At 55.2% G+C, this 17029-nt stretch overlaps 2 protein-coding genes across 4 annotated transcripts; both read left to right on the top strand.

Annotated features, from left to right (window-relative positions):
• Nucleotides 1-433: 433 nt before the first annotated feature.
• Nucleotides 434-4742, top strand: EIF4E1B (eukaryotic translation initiation factor 4E family member 1B). The gene is made up of 7 exons (XM_045447741.1): nucleotides 434-451; nucleotides 724-989; nucleotides 1306-1401; nucleotides 2169-2232; nucleotides 3016-3129; nucleotides 3271-3410; nucleotides 3748-4742. Exons 1-7 carry the CDS (start codon nucleotides 434-436, stop codon nucleotides 3860-3862), a joined length of 813 nt encoding a protein of 270 aa, XP_045303697.1. The 3' UTR covers nucleotides 3863-4742.
• A 715-nt stretch (nucleotides 4743-5457) lies between these two features.
• On the top strand, nucleotides 5458-16480 carry TSPAN17 (tetraspanin 17). Of its 3 annotated transcripts, XM_045447575.1 has the most exons (9): nucleotides 5458-5820; nucleotides 9272-9322; nucleotides 9412-9558; nucleotides 10660-10830; nucleotides 12609-12734; nucleotides 13368-13415; nucleotides 14044-14160; nucleotides 14241-14302; nucleotides 14849-16480. In XM_045447575.1, exons 1-9 carry the CDS (start codon nucleotides 5734-5736, stop codon nucleotides 14883-14885), a joined length of 846 nt encoding a protein of 281 aa, XP_045303531.1. In that variant the 5' UTR covers nucleotides 5458-5733; the 3' UTR covers nucleotides 14886-16480. The 3 variants fall into 3 exon arrangements, with proteins under 3 accessions (XP_045303531.1, XP_045303538.1, XP_045303546.1); XM_045447582.1 differs by lacking the exon at nucleotides 9272-9322 and having other exon boundaries at nucleotides 5476-5820; XM_045447590.1 differs by lacking the exon at nucleotides 14044-14160 and having other exon boundaries at nucleotides 5479-5820.
• Nucleotides 16481-17029: the final 549 nt, after the last annotated feature.

The raw sequence follows: 17029 nt of genomic DNA, 5'->3' as shown, positions 1-17029 counted from the left end.
TGGGGGAGGGGCAGAGAGAGAGGGAGACATAGAATCTGAAGCAGGCTCCAGGCTCTCAGCGCAGAGCCCCATGCGGGGCTCAAACTCACGAACCAGGAGATCACGACCTGAGCTGAAGTCGGATGCTTAACCTGACTGAGCCACTCAGGCGCCCCAAAATCATTGTGTATTTTAAAAAACTCAGATGTTCCCAGAAACCAGATAAACGTGGGTGTCAGATGACATTGGTAGCCAAAAGAATGGCAACAGAGACAAACAGATACCCCAATGTGTGTGTAAGGTCTGACCTGGCTATGAACACTGTCAGAGCTGCTGTTTCTGCCATTTCTGGAATGGTCCACTTTAAACTCTAGGCCTGTCCTCTGTGAGATGTGATTGCACTAGGGGCAGACCCCTAATATTGACCTTTAGCTTCATGTGTCCCAGCCCTCGCATGGCCAGCACCCTATGGGTGAGGGCTGGGTTTGTCTGGTCACACTGTCCCCCTCCCACCCTGCATGCGGAAGGTGCTCACTAAATGCCTGCCGATGGAAGGCATAGCACAAGCCCTTTCCCCTCTGAGCTCCTCCAACACCACGCTGACTCCTCCCCATCCCATGCTCTGGGGGGTGGGGTGGCACGAGTGAGTTAAAAGCCCGCAGCTGGGGGCCAAATGGGACGAAGCCCAAGCAGCTGCATGGCTACTGCTAGCCCTGTGAGTCCACCTTCCTGCCCCTCATGTAGCAAGAGACGGGGCTGGGGTGGCTGGGCTGGAGCTCGCTGTTCACCCTGATTTCTTTCTTTGGTCAGATTGGAGAGGCTGAGGGTGGAATCCAAAACTGGGAAGAGAAGGAGGAGAAAGAGGAAGAGAAAGAGGGGGCAGCAGTGGCTGTCCTGATGGCTGAGGGAGCTCTGAATCCCCCTGGGGCTCAGCTGTCCCAGAGGAGGAAGGAAGCCCAGGATGGGGGCCCCCAGGGGATCAAGTTGGAGTTACACCCGCTGCTGAACAGGTAAGGCAGGCTTTGTGGCCTTGCACCCGGCCTTGCTCTCTTGCCCCCACTCCCTCATCCAAGAAAGGTCAGAGCTAGCCTAAGACTTGGGTCCTGTTGGTTCTTCTGGCCTTAACCCAGTAGAGATTCTGGCTTCAATTCCCCCATCCTGTCCTAGCCTTTCAGGATCACTGACTCCAGTCACCGTGCAGAGGCCGTGCCTAAATCCCATCTCCTTATTTATACTTGAAGGGGTGGGACTTCCCTGCCAGCACCTGCTGCAGGTTCTGGGCCTGGGAGGGGCTCGCTGCTTCCTCCTGGCCTCTCCTATCCCCAGGTGGGCTCTATGGTTCTTCAAGAATGACCGCAGCCGAGCCTGGCAGGACAACCTGCATCTGGTCACCAAGTTTGACACCGTGGAGGACTTTTGGGCGTGAGTGTCTGTTGCTGGTAGAGGAGGCCAGAGCCAGGGGGGTCCTTCCTAGACCCTACCCCTCCAGGGAGCTGTTTCCTACACCGCTTTCCAGCCCTCCCTGCGACCTCTCAGCATTTGCTGAGGGCTGGGGCTTGGTGGGTTCTGCTTGGGGGTGGGGGTCACTGGGACTAGGATCTAGGCCCCCCTGAAAACTTCTTGGGGCTTAGGGAAGAGAGTCTCAGGGGAGGAGCTGAGACACCAGAACAGCATGGAAGCTTTTGTGTGTGTGTGTGTTGCGTCCATGAAATACAGCCAGATCAACACCAAACCATCCTGCACACCTGGAAGAGAGTCTGAGAGGTGGGAGGAGCCAGGAGTTGACCCTGACTCTGCCACTCCTTGGCTTTGTGACTCTGGACAAGTTCTTTCCCCTCTCTGAGCTGGTCTCAGCCACAAAGTGAGGATTAGGCTGCTTGATAGTGTCCATGGGTGAATCCCAAAACACCCCCTGCCCCGGCACTGGGGCTCTAAAAGCCTCCTGAGGGGTTTGGATGGTCAGGGAAGGCTCCAGGGAGAAGGTGGGATTTGACGGTTTGGGTAAGTAGAGATAGAAGGGGGCAAGGAGTTGGTGAGAAGGGTGAGTGAGCAAAGGCTTGGAGGCCTGAAGGTGGGTGGAAAACAGTGGGGTCTGGTAAGAAGTTGGGGCGGTGAGGCAGGTTGGAACCAGGCCTTAAAAAGTCTGGACTTTCAGCCTGGATTGGGGCGGGGTGGGGGGCTCTCTCCAGGATGTACAGTCACATCCAGCTGGCCAGTAAGCTCTCTTCTGGCTGTGACTACGCCCTGTTCAAGGTAAGCTCTGCCCACCCGCCCCCTCAGGCCACAGGAGGGCTGATTCTCCTCAGCTCAGCTTCTGCATTCCTCCCTCATGGAGAGTTTGGGGGTGGGGTGCCACAGACAGCCTTCCTCAGAGCCAAGGTGGGACTTCCAATCTGAGGAAATGCTATATACAGAAGCTTGGGTAGAGTGTCAGACTAGAGCTGTACTTATAGGACATTTATGAGTCTGGAAGGGGAGAGGGGAGAAGGGGGAACCAGGAGAAGGAGCCCAGGTTTCTGGCCTGGCTCCTGAACTAGGCATATGCATCAGAATTGCCCGAGGACACTCCTCATCAGTGTCCAGGCCCATCCCTGGAGGTGCTGACCTAGCAGGTGTGTGCTGTGGGGCCCTGACATCAGTGTTTAAAGACTTCCCCAGGGGGTCTGTGCCCAGCCTGGGATGTCTGGTCTTCCACACACTAGGGTAGCCCCAGAGGCTTCCTTAATCAACCCTCCCCCTTTTGAACTCCTGCCTCAAGGAGCTCAGTTCAGCAAAAGAGACAAACATACACATATATATGACAAGGCTACAAAAGATGACCAGTGTTGAGGATCAGGGGATTGTGGGAGCTCATAGGAGGGTCTGGGAGGTCGAGTGGCTGATGGTGGAAGCTGCCCATACAGAGGGAATGGAAGCAAGAGGGAACTTAGCCTACTGAGGCTTATTTAGGGGTCAGAGCAGTGCCTGGGAAGATGGTTGGGTCCCCACTTCCCTTTGAAGAAAGGGAGGCAGTTGATTTGTCATTCCACCTCTTAGGATGGCATTGAGCCCATGTGGGAAGATAGCAGGAATAAGAGGGGTGGCCGCTGGCTGGTCAGTCTTGCCAAGCAGCAGCGTCACAGTGAGCTGGACCGCCTGTGGCTGGAGACCGTGAGTGGAGGTTGGGAGGGGAGGGAAGGCGGGGGAGGTCCCCAAGAGAAGAGGCTGGCTGGTGTGGTGGCACCATCAAGGATAGTGGGGCAGTCCCTGTAACTGAGGTGGAGGTCTCACCATCCTTCCTTTTGGCCCCAGCTGCTCTGTCTGATCGGGGAGAGCTTTGAGGAGCACAGCCGGGAGGTGTGTGGGGCTGTCATCAACATCCGAACCAAAGGAGACAAGATTGCTGTGTGGACCAGGGAGGCAGAGAACCAGGCGGGCGTGCTGCACATTGGGTGAGTGATATCTCTGGCACAGGGTCTCTTCCAGGGGAGGAGTTGAGGGTGGTGTGGCTTGGCCTGTGAGGGAGACCTCTGGAACTCTCCATGTCAGCTCCTCCTTTTTCCTTACCCATGTATATGAGGGTTTGGAATCCAGATTTCAAGCTGTTTCCAGCAGGACTCTTTTCTTTTGCGTAAAGAGTCATATTTTGGGTTTCCACATGGGTAAGACGTCACAAGAGTGATGGTGGCTGGAACTAGGGTAGGACGTATGGGCAAAGGACCCAGGGTCCCAGGTGATCTCCAGGACTTGCTGCTGACTATTTAATTTCCTCTCCTACTCCTCCCCCAGGCGTGTGTACAAAGAGCGCCTGGGCCTCTCCACGAAGATCGTCATTGGGTACCAGGCCCATGCAGACACTGCCACCAAGAGCAACTCCCTAGCCAAGAATAAGTTTGTGGTGTAATTCAGCTGCTCCTGAGCCTCTCACTCTGTGTGTGTGTGTGTGTGTGTGTGTGTGTGTGTAAGTAAGTAAGGGGATGCTGGGCTACAGTGCTGATGCTGGGTAGGACTAGGGGGTAGAGAACCGGGTTCTCACTTGTCCTGGAGTGAATATGAACATTGCTTAACATGAGTTGGGGCCTAGGCATAGATCTGTGGTCAGGGAGCCATCCTGAGGATGCAGAACAGGTGGAGGAAAGCCTTGAGTTTCCTTGTTTCACCTGGGGGTGGGCTGGGGTGAGCCACTGGGGAAAGGAGAGCTCAGATGAAGGTGGAAAGATGGCAAGAGAACCCTACAATCCAGCACTTACTCTCTCTGCACCCCTGAGAAAGAGGCTGGGTGACCTGAGGGCCAGACTCTTCTGATTTGGGGGAGCAGGCCCAAGACCACTGACACTCTGAGAGCAGGAGCTCAAGGACAGGCGGGGGATGGGCTTTCCTCTTTGTAATCACTCTACTTTAAACCTTTATGAATTGCCTTTCATCAGATTTATAGCCTTGGAGCCTCCCCAGTATCCTGTACCTTCCCTCAAGCAGCCGTGGGTGGGGCCTCGGAAGTGGGGTTGTAGATCAAAAGGGTTGGAGGCTTACAGGCAGAACCCCACTATCTCACAGACATGTGGTGAGCTAAGGACTGAGAGCCCTGTGTGTCTACTTGCCCTTTCCTCAGCTGTGGCCAGGGCTGTCTGGGCCTTGCCTGCCTCAGAGTCAGGCTGAATGGAGGCGGGTAGATAGATGAGACAGGAGACAGGACAGTGGTGGTTAGGGTTGAGATGGATTAACTGGAAGGTGATGAAGTTTAAGCCCCTTTCTGTTCCTGCTCCAAATAAACACTCACTTCTGAATTATTAGAATTACTAGAATTATTTTTGAGGGTTCTAAAATTGAGTAAGATTTGGGCCCCCCAAAACCTTAATCTCCTGTCCTGCCTTGAGGGGCTCATGTGAGACCCCCCCCCCAAAGCCCAATCAGGGATCCATCTAGTATGGGGAGAGGGGTAAGAAGGAAAGAGTCGGCGAGGTTTCAATGTCAGAGGGTCATTGAGCCAGGAGGTAGAGTATATGCCCCTGGCAAAACTGAAGTGTCGGGGAGCAGAGGCCGCGGCCCTCACAAGACCTAGATGTCATCAGGTCTGAGTTTGAGCCAGTGTATGCAGAGTTAATTTCCGTTGAGTGAAAAGTGCGTCTGCTTCGATTACACTGTAATAAAATGTCCTGTGTTTTAAAAACACGATCCATATCGCCATCCCCATCTGCTCATTAGAGCATCAGTTACTTTTCTCCAGGACTGAGTTCCAACAGCAAGGCTGGGTACGGAAGTGGCGCTGGTACTGTGCCTGGTGGGGTGGGAGTAACTGAGGGTGTTTCGTACCTGCGAGTTGTGGTGCCATCATCAAGCTTCTCAGGTCCGTAGGACGCTGGTCGGGGGGGGGGAGAGAACGCTGCCGGCGCTCGGGGCGGAGTCAGACCTAGAGGCGGGGTTCCGAGTCGGGCAGAGGGGCGGGGCCTGCCTGGGGCGGAACCTGCCTGGGGCGGAGCCCGGAGGTCACAGACTCAGGCCTAGAGGCGGGGCTCCGAGGGCACTGAGTAGGACGGAGGCGGAGTCAGGCCTAGAGGCGGCGGGGCTTTGAGGGGACTGAGCGGGCTGGGAGCTGGGCGGTCGGGGCGCCGGGGGCGGTCCCTGTGGGGCGGGCGGGACCCGACCGGCTCTCTGTGTGGCCGCGGCCATGAAGCCGCAGCCGCCGGGCTAGGCCCCGGGCGGCTCTAGCCCAGGGCGGCCCGTGGAGGGGCGGGCCAGCCCCAGCTCCGGTCCCAGGCCGGCGGGCGACTGCTCACCATGCCGGGCAAGCACCAGCACTTCCAGGAACCCGAGGTCGGCTGCTGCGGGAAATACTTCCTGTTTGGCTTCAACATTGTCTTCTGGGTGAGAGCGGGGTGGGTTTGGGCCCCGTGCTGAATTCAGGTGGCGGGAGAAGGAGGTTCAAGCCCCTACTGCAGGGGCTTGGGGAAGGGAGGGGGACGGTCCCAAATCCTGAAGGCAGAGAGCGGTCTTTCCCACCCCCCCCCCCATCTCCCCCCAGCCCCCATCTCTTTTTCCCACTCCACGCCCACTCCTAGGACCACTCCGGGGGACTACGGAGAGTCCCGGATTGCTGGAGGCGGGTCCCAGGCGCCGCCGGGGTAGGATGTGGGGGTGGAGTCTCCTGGTATCTTCCAGAGTCCAGGTGGAGAAAGGGGAAGGGTCCCAGGGATGCTCTTGGTGCCCCGTCGCCCATTCTCCCATCCAGCCTCACTGCTGCTCTGGGGTGTGGGGTGTTCGCTGAACTCCACCCCTGTTTAGCCCACCGAGGGGAGTGTCTCCGCGAAGGGAAGGGCCGGATTCCCTCACCCAGCCTTAAGCTCCTTTGGGGGGGGGGGGGCGGGGAAGGGGTGGTGTGTGGGTCTTGCTCCTCAGTGAGGAGGCTTGCAGCTGGGGGAGGGCCAATAGCTCTAGTCCTCTGCTGGGGGTAGGAGATCTGCCCTGTTGAGACGTCCTGAGGTGGCCCTGGGGAACAGAATTCAACATTCTACAGCTGACAAAACTGAGGTTTCGCGGGCAGTTGCTGCCCCTGCCAGAGAAGGGAGCTTCAAGTGCCCCTCCCCGGGTGGCATCTGTGCCCCCAGGGCCCTGCCAAGTCATCTTCCCTTCTCCCTCCCCCATCCCGTCTCCAAGGCTGCTTGCTGCCTCTGCAGTCTCTGCTCCTGCTGCCTTGTGTCAAAATGCCAGGCCCATTCTGTTTCTTTCAGCAAGACTTTGGCACCGCCCTCCACCCACGTGCTGCCCATGCAGTCGCCCCTGTGTGGTGGGCCTTCTGGTTCCAGCAATGCTCAGCTCTCCAGGGTGTGGGCAATGTGCAGAGAGTACTGGTGGGGAAGTCTGGAGGCCTGGGTGTAGCAAGCAGAGCTCTGAGACTGGGCAAGTCACTTCTCTCTGGGCCTCAGCTTCCCTTCCTGGGAGTGGGGGTAATGAAGCCTGCCCCTCAGGGTTGTTAGGCCCATTAAATGAATTCTAACTTGTATTCACACAGCTATTTTATTTATTATCTATATTTTATAGGCGAGGGAACAGGCACAGAGATGTTAAGTCATTTAACCTAGAACGACAGGGCCAGAAAGCACAGAGCCAAGAGGGCAGTGGGTAGAGGTGAGGCAGAACATTGAGCATAGTGAGTCCCACCCCCCTCCCCCCAACCCCCCATGTCAAGGGGGACAGGCAAGAGAAATTCAGGCTCTTGGCAGGCACACCAACTTTTGCAGGGGAGTGGGGGTGGGGAGCCAGAGCAGGAAAGGCTGGCCTGGTGCTTGAATTTTATGTTGAGGGCAATGTAGAGCAGTGAGGGCTTCAGCGCTGGATAATGGGTCTGCTTTGGCTTTTGTACTAGAGGCAGATCTGTCTGGCTGCATGGGAAGAGTGGGTGAGGGGCATGGGGCTTGGAAGTGGGAGATCTAGGAGGAGGGCTGGGGCACAGCTAGGGGCTGGGGAGTGGGAAGTGAGGAAGGCTCCAGGGGAAGTTAGGAGGCTGAATTGACAGGACTGGGATGCTTGGAGGGCCAAGAGGGTTTCAGGTTTGGGTCAAGGTGGCTGGAGGGAGATGCCTATCATATAGGCCCCAAGATTTTTGTTTGTTTGTTTTAAAGGAAAGCAGACCCTGGTTGTTACCCTGCTGAGAACCTTCCCACAATTAATACAGTCCAGACTCCTCCCATGGCCTCCAGCACCCTCTGGAGTCTGGCCCTGCTGCCCTTCAGTTTATCCCTTGCACCACCAAACATGATCTTACCTCTGGGCCTCTGCCAGTCCCTCCACCTGGAATTTCCTTCTCACTACACTTTTTCGCTATTTAGACCTCAGCTAAAATATCCCCATTTTCCCTAACTGAAGCATGCCTCCACAACCCCCAGTCACTCCCCACTGCGTCACTGTTTGGCTTTCTTTAAAGGATCTGTTGGTATCTGAAATTACCTTGTTTGCTCACTGTGGATTTCTCCCACTGGAGTGTAAACTCCATGAGGGCAGAGAGCTCATTTGTTCTATTTTCTGATGTATTCCCGGCACACGGAACAGGGCCTGGGACTTGGAGGTGTTTGCAGCAGGCAGTTGGACATAGGAGTCTGGAGCCAGGGAGAGGTTTGGTGGAGATCTGGGAGATGTCGGCATCTGATGGTGTGGATAATAAGTGTGGAGGAGGAAGAAAGCAGAAGGCTGAAGGTTAAACCTGGTTGGGGGTGGGAGGGGGGTGGGTGGCCATGTGCATAGGGCAGGTGAAGCAGTGAATCCTGGGAGGGAGGCTGAGAAGGAACAGAGAGAGGATTGGTGTTGGGTAACCAAGGAGGGGTTCAGAAAGGAGAAAGTAGTAGTCAGTCACCTGTCTAAAGGCCATGGGTGGGTCAAATGGGATGAGGCAGGAGAAGTGATGTTTGGTTTCACATTCCAGATCTAGTATAGAGGTGAGGGGAAGGAAAGCTATTTCCAGAGAAGAATACAGCAGTGGGAGGAGTCTGGGGTCAGAGAGAGGAAGGTGTTAAACTGGGTGATCATGGTGGAATTGACTGGAATTGGTGGGGGGAAGGGGAGGAGCCTATGAAAGCAGGTGGGTGGGGAAGGTCTGAAGAGGTGGGGTCACGGCCTTGTGCTGGCTGGGGCAGGAGGGACACTCTTCCTGTGAGATTGAACATCCGGGGAGCTGCCCAGTCTCAGGTTGATAGCCTTGACATCCAGGGCTCTTCCCAGTAGGGAACTGAGGCCGGATGGTGGGTTGTGCTTAGAAGGCCCAGGCAGAACTGTGGCCAGAAGTTTTCAAGGGCACAGCCACCGGCCCAGACTAGGGTCCCTCAGCTGGATCCTGCTCACATTGGGATTCCTTGTCATTCAGGGGTCTTTGCTTATGAGCTATGAAAACAGAAAATGGAGTAGGGCAACCATCACAGAGTTGGAGGGCAGTGGAATGGCCAGATTGGGAAGGAGCAGAAAGGAGGCTAGGAGCCCAGAACTCAGACAGGTCTGGTGGGAGGAGAGGCTCAGGACATAGCTGCTGCTGCTGCTGCTGCTGCTGCTGCTGCTGCTGCTGCTGCTTGGCAGGAGTATCCTGGCCATCCTCTGCTCCAGTTCTGAGTTCTGGGAAGGACTAAGGTGGGTTCCATCCTCCAGGCTGTGTTTTGTGGGGGAGAAACACTGGAATGTATTCTTGGAAAGGTAGAAAGGACCCTGGACCCACCCCTCCTCCTCTCTCTCCTCCTGGCTTCCTGAAGACCCTGAGTACTAGGGGGGAGGGGGCTCTGTCCGGGTGGGGAAGGATGCTGCTCCAACCCTCAGCTCTTTGATGCTGCTTCTGCAGGTGCTGGGAGCCCTGTTCCTGGCCATTGGCCTCTGGGCCTGGGGTGAGAAGGTAAGGTGGTGCAGTAGGGCGTGGGGCTGCCATGGGTTGAGGTGGTGGGAGGATCGGGCCGACCACTTGCCTTTGCTCCCCTGGCACAGGGCGTTCTCTCTAACATCTCAGCGCTGACAGATCTGGGAGGCCTCGACCCCGTATGGCTGTTTGTAGTGGTTGGAGGTGTCATGTCAGTACTGGGCTTTGCTGGCTGCATCGGGGCCCTCCGGGAGAACACCTTCCTGCTCAAGTTTGTGAGTACACCCTCACCTAGGCCCACTGGGGACCCCAACCTCCTCCCACATCTATATAGTTAGTACTTAATAATGGTTAGTTTTATTATTATGTTATTATAACAGTAATCGTCAGAATTGTATTATCTATATAGGATTCTTTCTGCTATGACTAAAACCCAGGGGCCTAAGCATGAAAGGGTATTTATGGGCTCACTAGGGAAAGCCCAGGGGTATGCTGGGTGTCGGCACATTTGGATCTAGGGGCCACCGCAATGTCACTTGGCCTGGTCTCTCTATTTCTCTTCTCTGTCCCTCCAGTTGGCTCCATTCCCCAAGGGGTGGAAGGATGCCCACGAATGGGTGGGGGCTAGCTTCATACTGCCCCTCCGGGAACCCCTACTAGAGGCTGAACCTCTCTCTTCCTAACCAGTCATCCAGTCTTTTTTTTATTTTTTATTTTTTTTTTATTTTTTAAGTTTATTTTGAGAGAGAGAGTGCAGGCATGTGCGCATGTGCGAGTGGAGGTGGGGAGGAGGGGGGAGGGAGAGAGAGAGAAAGAAAGAGAAAGAAGAAAGAGAGAAAGAGGGAGGAAGGGAGAGATGGAAGGAAGGAAAGAATCCCAAGCAGGCTCCTTGCTGTCAGTGCAGAGCCTGAGGAGCCTGAGATGGGTTTCATCTGACTGAGAGCAGGACCTGAGTAGAAATCAAGAATCAGAAGCAGTCACTTCTTTGCATCTCTTTGGTCCAGATTGGCTGTCTTTGGACCAATCCCTGTGGCCCTGGGAGAGGTAGCGCTCTGATTGGTGGGCTCCTCTAACAGGCTATGTCCTCTATCTGGGAATGGGGAAGGAGGTGGAGATGGCTCTGCCTGAGCCACAGGAACTAAATTAAAGGCTATGTGGAGGGTGGTTTTTCAACGAAAACAGGATGATTACCAGAGGAAGCAGAATAAGTGGGTTATAAGAGCAGTGCTGTCCTTTGCCATCATCAAACAATGTTAATGGGAGAAAAGGTGGGGACTCTCCACTTTCTTGGGTTGGGGTGGGGGTGGAGCTCTGCCCCGTGGCACCCGCAGGCCCTGCACCTCTGATCCCTACAATCTGTATGTCCCCCACCCCAGTTCTCCGTGTTCCTCGGCCTCATCTTCTTCCTGGAACTGGCAACAGGGATTCTGGCCTTCGTATTCAAGGACTGGATTCGAGACCAGCTCAATTTCTTCATCAACAACAATGTTAAGGCCTATCGGGACGACATTGACCTCCAGAACCTCATTGACTTTGCTCAGGAATATGTGAGTCCAGCACCAGCCTGGGCTACCTGCATGAGGCTCCTGCTGGGCAGATGTGTGAAAGAATAAGTCCCCGTGTGTGCTGGGACCATTCCTCCACCCATGCCCCGGGGAAAAGAGCCAGGAGGCCCCTGTCTGAGGGGAAGCTAGTTTATGTGATCCCTGTAGGTCCCCATTATGCCTAGTTCTGCAAGGACCCAGTGTTGGGGAACAGAGACCGGAGACTCCAAACTGGCAAGTCGTAGGCCAAGGTTTACAACACACTTAAAGGAGAAAATTTGATATAAAAATATAAATTTCCCCTTCTAATAAACTCTGGACCCATAGTCTTGGCTGCGGTTACATTGCTGCTATCCCCTTTGCTGGTATAGGAGCTCTCTGTTTGCCATTGTCTGCCACTCTTTATTTTATTATACCTCTTGGCCCTCTTCTCTCATTTTTATTGTTTGTTTGGCCTCTGGACATGTTAGAGTTTGAGACTTTCCCCCTCAACCAAAGCTCTGCTCTTAAACTCTATACCTAACCAATGTGAAGAAGCAGTCAGTGAACAGTTCACGAGATCTAGACACCTCCCGCCTGCACCTCCTCGTCCACTCACACCCACTTACACATAGTCTCACCCAGTCACATTCACGTCCACAGTTACATGCCTTCAGGGCCATCAACCCAAGAGACTGTTCCGGGATCCAGAGATGAACCAGAGCTGGTACCTCTTTGAGGACTTTTCAACTCAGGACAGAGCAGACCTATAGTGAGGCAGTTAGGATGTGATTTATTTGTTCATTCAACACAGAATTGGTACAGGTTTATTGTGTGCCAGACCCTGGGAAGGTTGCTGGGAATTCAGTGGTGAAAAAAGCTGGGACTTGTCCTCATGGGGATGGCAGTCTGGGGCAAGAGACAGATGATAAGCAAAGCAGACAAATGTACGTGTGTGCGCGCACGCGTGTATGCAAAATTGTGAATAGTGGTAAGAGCTGAAATGAGGAAGGGTGGAGAAGAGGAAGGCCTTGGAGAAGAAGCAGGGTTGTGGAAAGAGGGGCAGATGTTCCCCAACAGGAACATCAGGTGCTGAGCAGAGCGAGAAGAGGCAGGCAGAGGCCAGGCTGTTTGCTGGGACCTGTGCACACAGAGCCGCTGGCCAGGCCTCACTCTCCCTGCTCTGCCCATAGGGGCCTATCTCTGTCTGCATTAAGCTGGTCCCTTGAGGGCTGGTTTCTGTGTTGGGTGGTCTAAGGCATGTGCTCCTGCCTCCCCTGACTCACGAGCTAGTTTCAGTGCGGCCTCACACTCACTATTGCCACGCCTAGGGAGGCAGTGCACGATATTCTGGGTAGAGGTGTTGGGGATACAGGTGCTGCCGTGGCATTTATGAAGTGTAAGGGTGTATGACGGTGACAGGGTTACCCTCTTGTCCCTGCAGAGAGGAAGAGAGAAAGTCTTCGCAAAATCTCTGGGGCAAGTGTGGGGAGACCCAGTACAGACATGGGGTTCAGTGGTACCTTCCCCCACAGGGCTTGGCCTGATACCCACTTCCCAGGGCACCCCTTCCCAGTACCCCCCTGCCCCTACCAACCTGGGCAGGAGCATAGTGATGCTCTGATGGGTCTAGGCTTAGGTCTGGCCTTTCTGTTGGGAGGGTGAGGAGGGGCCCAGCTGCCCCTAGACCCCCCTCGCAGCACAGCCCTGCCCTGTCTCCCTGTAGCCTGGGCCTGTCTCCAAACTGGATGGGGCTCCTGGGGTGGGCCTGGCTCACCTAGGGCTCTCCTCTTGCTCCTTAGTGGTCTTGCTGCGGAGCCCGAGGGCCTAATGATTGGAACCTCAATATCTATTTCAACTGCACTGACTTGAACCCGAGCCGGGAGCGCTGCGGGGTGCCCTTCTCCTGCTGTGTCCGGGACCCTGCGGTGAGTGGGATGTGGTGAGGAGGGGCAGGGGCATTGCTGTGCGCAGACCAAGTGTGGGAAAAATCCACCACAGGGCTTGCTGGGCTCAGCCCTGCTCTGGGGGCCTTGGGTGCTGGGGGTGGGAGTCATTTTACATGGGAGCACCCCTCCTACACTGAGGAGTTTGTGTCCGTGGGCAGCAGTGGGGCCTGCACCCCTTCAGCAAAACCTGTCTCTATGATTGTAGTGACGCAGCTGCCACACCGCTGGGCCGCCATGCTCGTGTGGTCGGGCGTGGGGCTTCTGACCCCTTGTATGGCTTTCTTCAGAGCAGAAACTTCTCCCGGTGACTCCTCTCCCAGCACAGTTCACTTGGGACACTGAGGGCCAGGATTCTTCCCATTCTTAGAAAACACGAGCAGGCAGGATTCCTAAACAGGAGGCAGCTCAGGCTGGCATTTGTAGCCGTGTGTCCTGGCACCAAGGAAAGAGGTGTGTGGGCCTCTGTGAGCCTTGTCTAGGAGTGGTGGGCATGGCAGAGTCTGTGGTTCCATCTGCTTCCCCTGAGAAGCAGGAACCACTCCAGTGCTGGGTGTCATGGGCCCCCGTGGGATATCCCCTCACCAACTCGCTTATTGGCCTATTTCTCCTCAGGAAGATGTCCTCAACACCCAGTGTGGCTACGATGTCCGGCTCAAGCTGGTGAGAGGGGTGGGGACAGAGTTGGGGCCATTGGGATGGAAAGGACAGCCTCCCATAAACTCCTCTGTGAGGTCTCAGGAATTCTGTGGGGGAGGGGGTACTGAGTCCTAGGAACCATCTAGGCACCTAGAGCTTGGTACTTCCAAACATGGGGGCAGTGGACCCATGAGCACAGACACATGTGTGTTTGCTCGTTGCAGCTCTTTGTCGAGCACCCATTGGTGCTCACACCTGGCAGTGCCCTAGATGCTAGGGATTCATGGTCATGAGCTCCCTGTTCTCAAGGAGCTCCCACACTAGTAGAGGGAGAAAGACAGAAAGCTAATGGGTAAATACGTGTGAACAGTAATGTGACAATTTCAACCAAGAGCTTGAATGCAAATAAAGTAAGGGAGGTTGATAGGATTGGGGCCGGGTGGTCAGGGAAGACCTCCTGAAGGAGGGGGCATCTGTTCCGAGATTCTGATGACCAGAAGGAATCTGTCATGCAAAGGCCCTGTGGTAGAGCTCCATCCAGGCAGCAGGTGCAAAGGTGTAAGGCGCTGGGGTGGAGACAAGCTTGGCAGTCTAGGCTGAGAGGAGGCCTGTTGGGGTGGGTGGGCCAAGCCCCTTGCCTGTGTGTCCCCAGGAGCTGGAGCAGCAGGGCTCCATCCACACCAAAGGCTGTGTGGGCCAGTTTGAGAAGTGGCTGCAGGACAACCTGATCGTTGTGGCTGGGGTCTTTGTGGGCATCGCCCTCCTCCAGGTACTGACTCAGCACAGCATGCTCCCCCACACCCTTGCCCCGCCAGCAGACTTTCCCTCACTTGCCTCTTTGTCCTACAGATCTTTGGTATCTGCCTGGCCCAGAACCTTGTGAGTGACATCAAGGCAGTGAAGGCCAACTGGTGAGGCTGCCACACTGGCCATGGCCACCTGCCTGGCCTACCCAGGGACCCGCCCCCCACCCCTTCCCCTGCCACTATACCCATGATGGGCAAGGCTATGTTATTTCCGCTCCATAGGGAGCTTGAGTGGGTGTGCGCTGTGCACCTGTAGAGAAAGCTGTGTGCCTCTGCTCGGGCTGCCTGTTCTGGAGCTGTGTGCATGGAGGGCAGGTGTGTGTGTGAGTGTGCACAGGGAGCCACCATTGCGGCTGTTGTTGGGTGGTGGGCTCTCCAGGGGACTAGGAATGGCCCAGCTAAGAGGGTCCAGGCCTGGTGGGGTGAGGTGGGGTGGGAGGGGCCTCCCGCCCAGGCTGAGACACACGTCTGTGTGCATGGCTATTAGGGCAGGCTTAGGGCCTGCTGTTGCTGGGGACACAGCCTCATGCAGCCTCAGAGCTGTCTTCTCTACTAGCTGTGACCTTGACCCTGCCAGAAGCCCCCTTTGGCCTCAATGTCTCAGACTTTAAAATGGGTCCAAGAATTTTTTCTCCCTCGCTTGCCTCTCAGGATCAAACATGATGATGGCTACAAACTACTCAAATAAACAAAACCTTGAAAACCACTGGCTTACACCCACCATCTCGGAGGTTCTGTCAGCGGCAGGGCCTCAGCAGTACTCTCCACCTGGGGCCCTGGCCCGGATGCACCCTGCCAGCGTGTTTTCTTGGCCTAGGCAGTGTATACAATTGAGCCAACCTTTAAAACTTGGTATATTTCACATAAAAGTCCAGCTCCCCAGCATCTTGTGAAGAATGGCCATCTGGCCACAACGGCTCTTCAGTGGCATCATCTCCTGGGACATATGCTTCCCGTTCTCTGCCTGGCGTGTTCTGCTCACCTAAGTGCCCTGCCTGACCCTGTAGGCTGGGAGTTGGCCTCCCCCACCTCTGCAGGGTTTTCCCCTGCAAATGCTGCGAGGCTGCTGTGGGCCAAGCCCGGATTGAAGCATGTGAGTGAGAAGAATGGGGAGGCTGGAGCCTGCCCCGAAGAGGCCACAGCCTGGGAGGGGTCTGGTCCTCCTGGGGACTAAGATGGGTGCCAGCATGCCCAGGAGAGGGGCCGAGGGGTGGGATGGAGATTGGGAAGGGTTTGGGAAGGAGTAGCTGGAAGCCTGAGCTTGGCACCCATGGGGATAGGGGGAGCCAGGTTTGGGGGCCATTGATGGTTTTGACTCCTAGGCTCCCTTGGAATCCAGTTCAAAAATCTTCCTGGTGGCCTGCAGAGCTGCTTCATGGCCACCAGAGTGCGCATCAGCACAGCATTACCTGCGTCCAGCTTTCCTAGGGCAACCTCATCCAAGGTACAGCCCTGTGCCTGGTGTGTCCACCCTGCTTACTAGCTCTTTGGGGTTCAGGGAATTTATAGACTTCTAAAGGAGTAAAACGGCTCAGATTTGGGAAGTCTGGCTGCTGCTTTCAGATCTGCACAAAGGGGGTATATGGAGTGACTGTCCATCCCCCTGCATTTGTGGATGAAAGGAGAGGTTTGGGCTAGTTCATAGATCTCTAACTTAGATGCCCTCAGGGCCAGGTGGGTTATAAAAATAAATAAAGTGGGCCTTTGCGTTGTGAGGCCTTTGTAGTGCAACTTTGATTTTTCCCACTATTACTGGAGATGGGACACAGAGACCGCTTTGTAATGAGAAATATTTGCATGATTGAGTCGCTAATGGCAACTGGCTTTGAGTTACAATGGGTGTGGTGGGGACTGTGGCAAAGCCAGTTTCCCACCTGAAATTCGTGGCTGTCATTCAGCTCTAGCTAATTACTGTAAAGTGGGAATGTGGGTCTAATGTGAGACATCTGGAGAAGCCAAAGAGCCAGAGTTTTATGTGAAATATCTTAATTTTTAAGTTGTTGGCAACTAATGAAAAAACGTTTTGAACGCTGCTAGCCAAACAAAAGGTGTGGGGGCCAGCTTTGGGCCCTGTGCCACTGTGGATCCCTCTGGAGCAGTCACCAGTGGGTCTCTGGCCGCTCTGCGGTTCAGGCCTTCTGGGAGCTGCTGCAGGTGGGCGGGGTGTAGGTCATGTGCCCAGCACTGTGGCTCCCAGATGCAGGCTGGACTGTGTCCTCAGGCCTCCGAAAGACACAGGTGGCGGGTGGTTTATACATGCTACAATAAATGCAGCTCACGATATTGTGCGTGTGTCTTGTGGTCTCTGATTTTAAATGTTTTCATTTTCATTTTCCCTCAAACCTCGCAACACCTTGTGAGGTGGAGAGTCCTTTCCTGATGAGGAAACTGGCTCAGGGGAACGAGTTGCCCAGAGCACACAGCCGGGAAGAGGCACCCAGGTCTGACCCCTCTTGGTCTTGCACTGCACCAGTCCTGCCCTTCTGCCGAGTTTAGGTGAAACCTGCACACTTGAAATGCCAACTAGTGAGGGGCAGTAACCTATCACTCCCCAAGTGTGAGCTGAGCATCTGCTTAGGGGTGGGGAAGTAGAGAAGAAAAGGTCAAGGTCCTGGCCCTTGTGCTGCATTCTTGTGCAGGAGACACACAAAAAAAGTAGGCACATAAACATTCATGCTAGTAGTATATGCTATGAAGAGAGTGATGGCTAGACAGTGACAGTTGGGTGCCTGGGAGAAGGGACCCCTTAATGGGCTGGTGGGAGGGGCTGCCATCTCTGGGAAGCTCCAGGGGAATGGTGTTCTAGGTTTTGGTGCCAGTTTCCCTAGAGGT

The sequence above is a fragment of the Leopardus geoffroyi genome, chromosome A1 (assembly GCF_018350155.1).
Source record: "Leopardus geoffroyi isolate Oge1 chromosome A1, O.geoffroyi_Oge1_pat1.0, whole genome shotgun sequence".
Taxonomy (NCBI): Eukaryota; Metazoa; Chordata; class Mammalia; order Carnivora; family Felidae; genus Leopardus; species Leopardus geoffroyi.
This window is presented reverse-complemented; position numbering and strand designations above follow the sequence as displayed.